Source organism: Bos grunniens, chromosome 27, assembly GCF_055505025.1.
Source record: "Bos grunniens cultivar Pamir isolate PY7600 chromosome 27, Bosgru_T2T1.0, whole genome shotgun sequence".
Taxonomy (NCBI): domain Eukaryota; kingdom Metazoa; phylum Chordata; class Mammalia; order Artiodactyla; family Bovidae; genus Bos; species Bos grunniens.
In genome coordinates this window covers 8,051,776-8,063,164 of record NC_141191.1, presented here as the reverse complement: position 1 = coordinate 8,063,164, position 11,389 = coordinate 8,051,776, and the positions used below count along the sequence as shown (strand labels likewise).

Genomic DNA, 11,389 nt, shown 5'->3' with positions numbered 1-11,389 from the left:
TCATGTAATTCAGTAAGTACATTAGTTTTCTGGGACTGTGGAATATTTAATAAAACAAGGTCTTTGGGGTCAAACCCACTTGGGCTTGAGTTCAAGTGCTCCCTACATTCAATCTGCACTCCTCTGAACAAATTACTTCATTTCTTAATCGCATCTTGCAAAATGGCCTTCCGCATAAATATTGCTATGAGGAATATATTTGGGATAAGACAATAAAAGTTTCATTGTTTTAGTTAAAGAGGAAATTCAGTTCAGTTCAGTTCAGTACAGGTGCTCAGTCATGTCTGACTCTTTGTGACTCCATGAATCGCAGCACGCCAAACCTCCTTGTCCATCACCAACTCCCAGAGTTCACTCAAACTCATGTCCATCGAGTCGGTGATGCCATCCTGCCATCTCATCCTCTGTCGTCCCCTTCTCCTTCTACCCCCAATCCCTCCCAGCATCAAGGGCTTTACCAATGAGTCAGCTCTTCGCATGAGGTGGCCAAAATATTGGAGCTTCAGCTTCAGCATCAGCCCTTCCAATGTACACCCAGGACTGATGTCCTTTAGGATGGACTGGTTGGATCTCTTTGCAGTCCAAGGGACTCTCAAGAGTCTTCTCTAACACCACAGTTCAAATGCATCAATTCTTTGGCACTCAGCTTTCTTCACAGTTCAACTCTCACATCCATACATGACCACTGGAAAAACCATAGCCTTTACTAGAAGGACCTTTTTTAGCAAAGTAATATCTCTGCTTTTCAATATACTATCTTGGTTCGTCATAAGTTTCCTTCCAAGGAGTAAGCGTCTTTTAATTTCATGGCTGCAAACACCATCTGCAGTGATTTTGGAGCCCCCCAAAATAAAGTCTGACACTGTTTCCACTAATTCCCCATCTATCCGCCATGAAGTGATGGGACCAGATACCATGATCTTAGTTTTCTGAATTTTGAGGTTTAAACCACCGTTTTCACTCTCCTCTTTCATTTTCATCAAGAGGCTTTTTAGTTCCTCTTCACTTTCTGCCATAAGGAAGGTGTCATCTGCATATCTGAGGTAATTGATATTTCTCCTGGCAATCTTGATTCCAGCTTGTGCTTCTTCCAGCCCAGCATTTCTCATGATATACTCTCCATATAATTTAATTAAGCAGAGTGACAATAGACAGCCTTGACATACTTTTTTTCCTATTTGGAACCATTCTGTTGTTCCATGTCCAGTTCTTTTTTTTTTTTTTTAATTTTTTATTCCTTTATTTCTCATGTGTTCCCCATCCTGGACCCTCCTCCCTCCTCCCTCCCCATACCATCCCTCTGGGTCGTCCCAGTGCACCAGTCCCAAGCATCCAGCATCGTGCATTGAACCTGGACTGGCATCTCGTTTCATACATGACATTTCACATGTTTCAATGCCATTCTCCCAAATCTTCCAACCCTCTCCCTCTCCCACAGAGTCCATAAGCCTGTTCTATACATCAGTGTCTCTTTTGCTGTCTCGTATACAGGGTCCAGTTCTAACTGTTGCTTCCTGACCTGCATACAGATTTCTCAAGAGGCCAGTCACGTGGTCTGGTATTCCCATCTCTTTCAGAATTTTCCACAGTTTATTGTGATTCATGCAGTCAAAGGCTGTGTCATAGTCAATAAAGCAGAAATAGATGTTTTGCTGAAACTCTCTTGCTTTTGCAATAATCCACCGGATGTTGGCAATTTGATCTCTGGTCCCTCTGCCTTTGCTAAAACCAGCTTGATCATCTGGAAGTTCATGGTTCATGTACTGCTGAAGCCTGGCTTGGAGAATTTTGAGCATTACTTTACTGGCTTGTGAGATGAGTGCAATTGTGTGTTCGTTTGAGCATTCTTTGGCATTGCCTTTCTTTGGGACTGGAAGTGGTCAACATGATTTACTATTATTATTAGTGTTATGGTTAGTCACATGGAAATGATTTGTAAGCCATAAAGTCCCCTGTAAATCTTTTCTATCACCATTACAGGTTATGGGTTTACCACCAACTAGTTAAGGACAATCATGGGAGGCTTTTTTTTTTTTTTTTCACTTCTTTAAACTCCTCTTTCATTATTTGTAAAATGGAGCATGTCACATATGCTATGCTTCTCTCAGAGTGGATAATATTCCGTTAAGCACATCACTGGATGATGAATCAACATGACCTTCCATACTCCAGGCTCCAAGGTCATCCACCATATCACCCGACTTGTTACATTTGCCACTTACCCAATGTTGTCTGGATAAGACGCACAAGTAACAGGAAGAAAAGGTACAGTAGCTTCATGATGGGAAAGGAGTTTTCGGAATTCCAAGTAGAACCAGTGTCTGGTGGCACACTTGAATCGGGGCAGGCGATCTGGGAGAGAGTTTGAAAATTTCAGCTGGAAAGAAAGTGGTTTTATCCCACCAGAGATGTTCAGCTGGACCTGGGCCTAGTTTGAGGATGTTTCATCTATGGACACATGGTCCAAGTGTTTGCCTGTCGTAAAGGAAGTGGTTTGCAGGAAGTCAGGGTTTCCACATTGATTCTCACTTCTCCTTATGGCTCTGAGGTTTCGTGCAATTTTTGGAGAAAAATCATTAAACATTGAATTCTGTTAGAAAATTATTCATTTCTTTTTTTTTTACCTTTATTTCATGTCTCTGCATCTGTCCATTTCTCCTTTCAGAATAAGCACCCTCAATCCATGTGTCGCGAAGTGTTGGAGACAACTGATTGACTGAACAACAACAACCCAACACACATACACCTTTTACAATCGAAAAGGAATTTTGGAAATTAAAATTATCTTTTTTCACTCTCAACATTTTTTTTTTTTTTTTTGCTATCATTTACAGCGAGAAATGATCCATCCTATGCAAGCTCTTGCATAGACAAGTGACTTAGCACACATGCCTACCAGGTAAATCATTGATATTTTTCTCCATGTCTTCCTTCTCTCCACTTGGTTTTACTTTACAGTGTTCATACCTCTCTTTTTCTTTATATGTAAATCTCCAAAGTAAGAAGTCCTGTTTTATTATCTCACATTCTCAGCACCTAGAACAGTGCCTGGCATTGAGAAGGTAGTCAAACATTTGTTTCTATGAATAGGTAGTAGTATGGAAGAGTCAACATATAGGTTAATGAATAAATGGATATGAATGGAGGTAATGAGGGAGGGAAGGAGAAAAGATAGGAAGCTTGGGCATAATCCTTAGGATTTTGAGGGTCTGGAGAGAGCCCATTAACTTGCTTTATCCCAAAGTGTTCCCAAGCACAAGTACCCGCTCACCCACTCCCAACCTAACAGGGCAAAGCAGGTCATAATACGTCATGGTCTCTAGCCTTCACTCACCCACCTCTCTTCCATCTTACGTGAACTATATGTTGGACGTTTTTCTCTCTGTCCTGAGGCAACTCAGCAATAAAATGTTTTCACTTTTAATCTTTTGATCTGCATTTGAATCTTTCACTAAGCAGAGATCTATTTTAGTTTAGTGGCATCAATCTAAAAATAGAGTAATTGTTTGCAGCAAGCTGTTTAAATAAGTCTTACTTAATTTTATAGAATAGCTGTGAGGGTTTTACTTCTTTGGTCCCAGCAACAGTACTTTTATAATAATGAAAAGAAAGTATAGCCTACAGGCAACTGGCCACATTTCTCTCTTGTACTTTTATACTGAATGTGATCCTTTACACTGACTCCCTAAATGTTACACATCTATTCCCACGCTTTCTTCAACCACAGATATCTCTTTCTCTCCTGGAAACATACCTTGTTGTTCTGCAGTTCTGCCCTTCTCAGGTGGACTGCGGCAGAGACACCTGGGAGCCCCTGTCCATGGCTACACGATTAGAGACCAGGTCAACAAAGGGCAGAGGAAGGGGTGAGTGAGGTCACACAGGATGCCTCCTGATCCCCGTTGGCAGGAGTCATCCTGGCGGAGAGGTGGGAAAACAGCCAGACTCGATGGCATTGTTGCCACCAAAATCTTGGTTTTCTCTGTCCATTGGAGCCAAACAAAATTTGCAGAGACAGAGTTTGGGGCAAACAGAAAGATGGATTTAACCCTTAAGCTGGCAGAAGGGAGAACACAATAGGTTCCTGCCTCAAGGAGCCCGTCTCCCCTCCATCGGGAATCCAGGGGATCAAACAGTCGGGGCTCACAGTCAGGGTTTGGAGATACAGGATAAAAGTTGTAGGGGTCCTGAATTCTCTCTTTTTGCACTGTTTGAAAATAGTCACTAGGCCACTGTCAGGTAGCTAGGTATTTGGGTCTGGCAGTTGGTCACGGTGGTTGGGTCCATTGTCTTTTCGGGATTTCCTGGTGACTTTCTTCCTGTAATACAAAAGGGGGAAAGCAAACCACTACAGGGTGGCTTCCAAAGAGAGTGCACCATAAAGTTAAGCATCAACATGAGGTTAAAATAGAGCAAAGAGAGGTACCAAACTACAAGGGGAGGTTTATGATGCCATAAAGGTAAGTATCAGGACATGGCTAGAATAAGTTAAAGAATCATTGATGCAGAGTGTGGCTCCTGCAGAGTTAGAGGGCAACAGGTACAGATGTAGTTTGTATAATAGGTTGCTGCTGCTAAGTCACTTCAGTCATGTCCGGCTCTGTGCGACCCCATAGATGGCAGCCCACCAGGCTCCCCCATCCCTGGGATTCTCCAGGCAAGAACACTGGAGTGGGTTGCCATTTCCTTCTCCAATGCAGGAAAGTGAAAAGTGAAAATGAAGTCGCTCAGTCGTGTCTGACTCTAGGGACCCCATGGGCTGCAGCCCACCAGGCTCCTTGGGATTTTCCAGGCAAGAGTACTGGAGTAGGGTGCCATTACCTTATCCAGCATAATAGGTTAGTCTTCTGAAAAGAAGAAACTTAGTTATCAATGCAGACTGTTGATTGCTAGCCAAGTAGGGCTCAAAATCCTCCAAGCTGGGCTTCAACAGTACATGAACTGAGAGCTTCCATATGTACAAGCTAGATTTAGAAAAGGCAGTGGAACCAGAGATCAAATTGCTAACATCTGTTGGACCATAGAAAAAGCAAACATTTCCAGAAAACATCTACTTCTGCTTCATCGACTATGCTCAAGCCTTTGACTGTGTGGATCACAATAAACTGTGGAAAATTCTGACGGAGATGGACCACCTGACCTGCCTCCTGCAAAACCTGTATGCAGCTCAAGAAGCAACAGTTAGAACAAGACATGGAAAAACAGATTGGTTCCAACTGGGAAAGTAGTAAGTCAAGGCTGTATATTGTCACCCTGCTTATTAACTTCTGTGCAGAGTTCATCATGAGAAATGCCAGACTGGAGGAAACACAAGCTGGATCAGGATTGCTGGGAGAAATATCAATAAGCTCAGATTGCAGATGATACCATCCTTATGGCAGAAAGTGAAGAGGAACTAAAGAGCCTCTTGATGAAGCTGAAAGTGGAGAGTGGAAAAAGCTGACTTAAAACTTGACATTCAAAAAATGAGATCATGGCATCTGATATCATTTCATGGCAAATAGATGGGGAAACAGTGGAAGCAATAGATGACTTTATTTTTTAGGCTCCAAAATCACTGCAGATGGTGATTGCAGCCATGAAATTAAAAGACACTAGCTCCTTGTAAGAAAAGCTATGACGAACCTAGACAACTTATTAAAAAGCAGAGACATTAGTTTGTCAACAAAGGTCCATCTAGTCAAAGCTATGGTTTTCCTGTAGTCATGTATAGATGTGAGAGTTGGACTATAAAGAAAGCTGAGTATGGAAGGATTGATGCTATTGAACTGTGGTGTTGGAGAAGTCTCTTGAGAGTCCCTTGGACTGCAATGAGATCCAATCAGTCCATCCTAAAGGAAATCAGTCCTGAATATTCATTGGAAGGACAGATACTGAAGCTGAAACTCCAATACTTTGGCCACCTGATGGGAAGAAGTGACTCATTTGAAAAGGCCCTGATGCTGGGAAAGATTGAAGGTGGGAGGAGAAGGCGATGACAGAGGATGAGATGGTTGGATGGCATCACTAACTTGATGGACATGAGTTTGAGTAACCTCTGGGAGTTGTTGATGGACAGGGAGGCCTGGCATGCTGCAGTCCCTGGGGTCGCAAAGACTCAGATATGACTGGGCAACTGAACTGAACTGTAGCATATGAGATCTTAGTTCCCTGTACAGGGATGAACCCATGCCCCTTGCATTGGCAGCTGGAGTTTTAACCACTGGACCACCAGGGAAGTCCCTGCTTTTAGTTTTTGTAGCTGCACTAGACGGGGGCAAGAGGTAGAGACAGTTTGGGTCTCACCCCTGAGTAAGCATGAGAAGATACCCAGGACCCAGGTGGAAAGGCTGGCCTTGGACCAGAGCATGAGCCCATTTGGCTCAAGAGTCACATGGGAAAGCCATCATCCTCCCGGTGCTGAAATGACACGAGCGTTCCTCCCATGCAGGAGTCCAACATGACACCCAGAAATGTTATGGCAGTAAAACATCAACAGATACAAGAATGCAACTTAAAATTAAATAGAAATTAAAAACTGAAATCCCAACAAAGAATATGATCAAAATTTCATATAAAAAGTACCACCAAACCACACTTTATGGCAGATAAACGTTCCATGATAATAAAACAAACTAAAAATAAAGGATAAAAGGGATACAAGATATATGAGGTGTAAGACTGAGTCCCAAATACAACCTTCGAGATGAAGAAGAGTTGGCAGATGTACCATGGGCATTTCTATGAAGAAAGAAATATAAAGTTGAGTAAAATGTTGACAGCTGTTATCATTTTTTTCCTCCATTAAAAACACACAGGTTTGTGTCTTTTGAGCTGCTAATTTTAGGCTCAAGGCATGATTTTAAGCTACTGCTGTATTGATTTCCTGTTGCCGCTGTAGCAAATTGCCACAAGCTATGTGGCTTCAAGGAACACATACTTGTTATTGTGGTTCTGAGGATCCAAAGTCCCAAATGGGTCTCTTTGGCTTCAAATCACTGTGTCAGCAGGATGCCGTTCCTTCTGGAGGCTTCCTTCCTTCTCACGCTTAGAAGCTGCCTGCCCTCCTTGGCTTATGGCCTCTGCACATCAGTGTGAGCCGGGGCTGGTTTAGCCTCTCAGCGTGCATCTCTGACACTGGTCTGTGTCCCTCCTCCACATCTAAGGCTCCTTGTAATGAGATGGCATTGAGCACAGCCAGATACTCCACGTCATTTCCCTATCTTAAGGCTGAATGGTTAGGTACCTTAATTCACCTGTGCTGTAATTCTCACTTGTCATGTGACTGCCCTTTCAGGCTACTGAAACAGAAACACCATAGGCCAGGTGGCTCTTTCTTTGCACTTTGTTTTTTAACTGAAGGATGATTGCTTTACAGATTTTCGTGGCTTTCTGTCATAGAAAAACAAGAATCATCCATGGGTTCACCCATGTCCCCTCCCTCTCGAACTTCGTACCATCTCCTTCCCAATCCCACCTTTCTAGCTGGTCTCAGAGCCCCTGTTTGATTTCCCTGAGTCACACAGCAAATCCATGCTGGCTATCTATTTTACATGTGGTATTGTAATAGGTGGCTTACTAACAACAGACCCTTACTTCTCAGTTTTGGAGGCTGGGAGCTTCACGATCAAGACAGAGCAGGTGGCTGGTGGACGGCGGTCTCCCTGTGTCCTCAGAGGGCACAAGGTGTGGGCCATCTCTCTGGGGTCTCTTTCATAAAGGCCCTCATTCCACCCAGGAGGGTCCCACCCTCATGACCAAATCACCTCCCAAAGGCCCTGTCTCCTAACACCATCCCCTTGGTGACCTCAGCTTGCACTGAGGGAAGCGTTAGTGCAAAGACCAGAGAACTGCTCATACATACAGTGTGCACCAGCAAGGCTCTTGGTTTAACTAGCAAACCCTCTGAAGAAACTGCAAGCAGGCTGAGGTCAGCCTGCTCGCCCCGCCCCCTGAGGTCTCTGTGTTCTGTGCTGTGTTGTCTTCATTGAATTGTGCTTTCCACAGGACTTGTTTTTCCATAGCATCTAGTTGCATCATATCATGTACACACAGAGAGACATGCTTTGTCCATGTCAACCCTGTCATTCAGTTGATGACAATTTGTGAAGCAATGTCTCATCTCAATGCCCAGCACATACAGGAATAGGACAATCCATGCCTATAGAGATCTTATAGCCCAAAAGGGAATCAGAAGTGTATCCACGTGCACACAAGGCAGGAGTAAGAAGCACAAACCAAATGGAAGTGAGGGCTGCAGGGGACAGAGGAGGGGGGTTTCCTCCTGGAGCAGGGGCGGGGCTTTCCTATGGGACTGGTGTGCTGGTGATTCTGGACCCCTGGGGTGCATGTTTGAGGGGAGACGTGGGGTAGGGCAGGGTGCCCTGGGCTGGGAAGCAGGAAGGACAGTAGACAGAGGGGCTGGGGAAGGTCAGGCCCCCAAGGAACAGGGGGTCACACCCCTGGGAGCACAGAGCACCCCAACACAATTCCCCGATGGTCCGCATGGGGAGCTCAGAGAGCATCCTCAGGGATTTCAGAATTCGCCTGGGATCAGACACCACACAACAACCTCAATGACCAATGGGCAAGATTCTTTAACTTTGAACAAAATTTATTCTGGTTTAAATTTTAGACGTTCTGTCGAAGGGCGCAGTTTCAGTCTCCGCATCGGTCCCGGCCGCATCTTCGCCTTCTTCTACCACGACCTGCAGCATTTTACTCGGGGCCCGAAACAGGTGCCAATCTGTCTCGTGCGTCCAGGGCACCTGATCGGCACACAGAAGCCTCTATTTATACGGCAGGTTACATGATTTCTTACCACTTGAGTAAATCCTAAAAAGAGAATGAAGAGGGAAAAATGTGTCAGCAGGAAAGCGGCATCTCGAGAAGGCCAGCTGTGTCCCCTCTGAGCGAGGCCCTGGGGCTTTCTGTGCTGAGATGCGGACATGGCCTCGTGACAACAAGATGTGAGTCCAGGACCTCGTTGACCAGCTTCCAGACAGACACTGGCCCTGCCCAGGCTCTGGTGGACCCTCACGTTTCCAGAACCAGAGGCTGAGGGACTGGGGTGTGAGGACCCTGGTTGTGTCCACCACGAGGGCAAAGACCGGGAAGCTCTGCTACATCCACCTTCCCACCAGGAGTCAGAAGCGGCCCGTAGGTTCTATTTTCACTGTTTAGTTTTCCACCTCATGGAGTCAGTCAAGTAGTGCAGCTGAGATAGGAGGAAAAGATGCAGCTGAAAGTGTAAGAACTGTTTAAAGAGAACTTATTCTCCAAGCAACTTACAGCTGACAGTGACAATGGTTCAGAAAAAAAAGTTTTGTATCATCGTCTCTACTGACTCAGAATGCTCTCAGCGCTGGTGCGATTCAGCCCCTCTCCTCCTCCCTTTGTGGTTTCCTCCTGACCAGAGGCCTTCCCGTCTTCCTCACACGCCTTTTTCCTCTTGACCACAAGGCACCTTTGGTCCCTCTCTAGTTCCCCATCCAGGGATAGAACCCGGGCCACACTCCTTACACCCCCGTCCTCTCTCCCTGCCACTGGGCTAAGAGTTGGGTTACAGTCTTAAACAACACTGATCAAACAAGGCCTTTTCAACTTGATTTTGACATCTAATCAGTTGTCTCAGGTCTCAGTCTCTGCATCCTCTCCCTCTCTCCCTCCCTCCCTCCTTCCTTCCTACATATTTTCATCCCATTTCCGGAAATATCAAGGGTAAGATTAAACTCAGACAGCCTATCCTGCACACTGCTTTGGATGTGCTGCCTCCCAGCTGTGGAGAGAGGGTTGCATCGTCAGCGACGTGTCCTGGAGGACCTTCCTGCTGAGGAGACTCAGCACGGAGCATCCCAAAGGGAGCTCCTGAAGCCCAGGCTCGGCCTGACTCTCCTCTGGACTTGTCTGGTCACCCAGAGCCACCACCCTTCAAATAGAAAGATTTATAAAGAGACATTCTGTACTTCTGTCATGGGACAAAATCAAATTTCTTGCTTTTATGAAAAAGAAAAAAAGGAGAGTCACTTAACAGAGGCAACTTCTGTTTCCTCCTCATGAAACCAATGAGAAGACGGGCTCAGAAGCTTGACTCGCTAGAGTGGCTTAGAAACAACCTGGAATTTTGCAGGGCAGTTCTCAGAATCCTCTTGCTACTGAGGACTCAGCACTGGCTTCTCAGAAGCACCAAATATGGTGGGTTTAGTCTGACCACGTGTAGATGGGGGTAGCAGGACAGAAGGAGGTAGAAACAGGAGAGAGAGCCCACGGCTCCCCCTGGGGCTCCCACGAGCTCACCTGACCCAGCAGACAGGACCAGGAAGAGGAGCGCGAGGAGCAGGTGATGGAGCCTCATGCTGGCGTCCCGAGCTCTGTGGCTGATGCTAGAGAAGAGGCTGCTCTTGCCGCTTTAAAAAGGTCCCAGGTTCCGGGAGGATTTCTGCGCTGGCTATGGATTTGGTTATTAGGAACTGGTTAACTGAACCTCTTCCCTGTGTGTCATGGGAGTGGCCTTTATAGCACAAAGCAGGGGCAGTCACTTGTATGCTAATGAGGCTGTGGAAACCCCAGGAAAAGCTTTCCTGCTGCCCTTTTAACCACAAACTTCTCCTTGGCAGTCAGTTCAGCTGGTGGGCAGGGGTGTGGCAAGGGGCACAGACTTGCCTGTTTCCCCTGGCAGGGGCACAGACTTCTTGCGGAACCTTAGCTTACCCACTCCCCAGCCCCACCCTCGCCCTTCCAGGGCTTTGAAACTGCCCACTGTTTTCCTGTGCAGAAGGAAATGGCACCCCACTCCAGTACTCTTGCCTGGAAAATTCCATGGATGGAGGATCCTGGTGGGCTACACTTCATGGGGTTGCAGAGAGTCAGACATGAAACGGAGACTTCACTTTCTTTATTTCTATACTTCCTTTTGGCCTTGAAGAAGCACAAGCTGGAATCAAGATTGCAGGGAAAAATATCAATAACCTCAAATATGCAGATGACACCACCCTTAGGGCAGAAAGTTAAGAGGAACTAAAAAGCCTCTTGATGAAAGTGAACGAGGAGAGTGAAAATGTTGTCTTAAAGCTCAACATTCAGAAAACTAAGATCATGGCATCCGGTCCCATCACTTCATGGAAGATACATGGGGAAACAGTGGAAACAGTGTCAGACTTTATTTTTTGGGACTCCAAAATCACAGCAGATGGTGATTGCAGCTGTGAAATTAAAAGACGCCTATTCCTTGAAAGGAAAGTTATAACCAACCTAGATAGGATTTAAAAAGCAGAGATATTACTTTGCCAAAAAATGTCAAGGCTATGGTTTTCCCATTGTCATGTATGGATGTGAGAGTTGGACTGTGAAGAAAACTGAGTGCCGAAGAATTGATGCTTTTGAACTGTGGTGTTGGAGAAGACTCTTGAGA

The 11,389-nt window shown here is 45.5% G+C and overlaps 1 protein-coding gene across 1 annotated transcript; it reads right to left on the bottom strand.

Annotated features, from left to right (window-relative positions):
* Nucleotides 1-8,575: 8,575 nt before the first annotated feature.
* On the bottom strand, nt 8,576-10,470 carry LOC147343478 (beta-defensin 2). The gene is made up of 2 exons (XM_086379808.1): nt 10,276-10,470; nt 8,576-8,814 (listed from the first exon to the last, which is right to left on the bottom strand). Exons 1-2 carry the CDS (start codon nt 10,331-10,333, stop codon nt 8,678-8,680), a joined length of 195 nt encoding a protein of 64 aa, XP_086235934.1. The 5' UTR covers nt 10,334-10,470; the 3' UTR covers nt 8,576-8,677.
* Between the last annotated feature and the right edge of the window lie 919 nt (nt 10,471-11,389).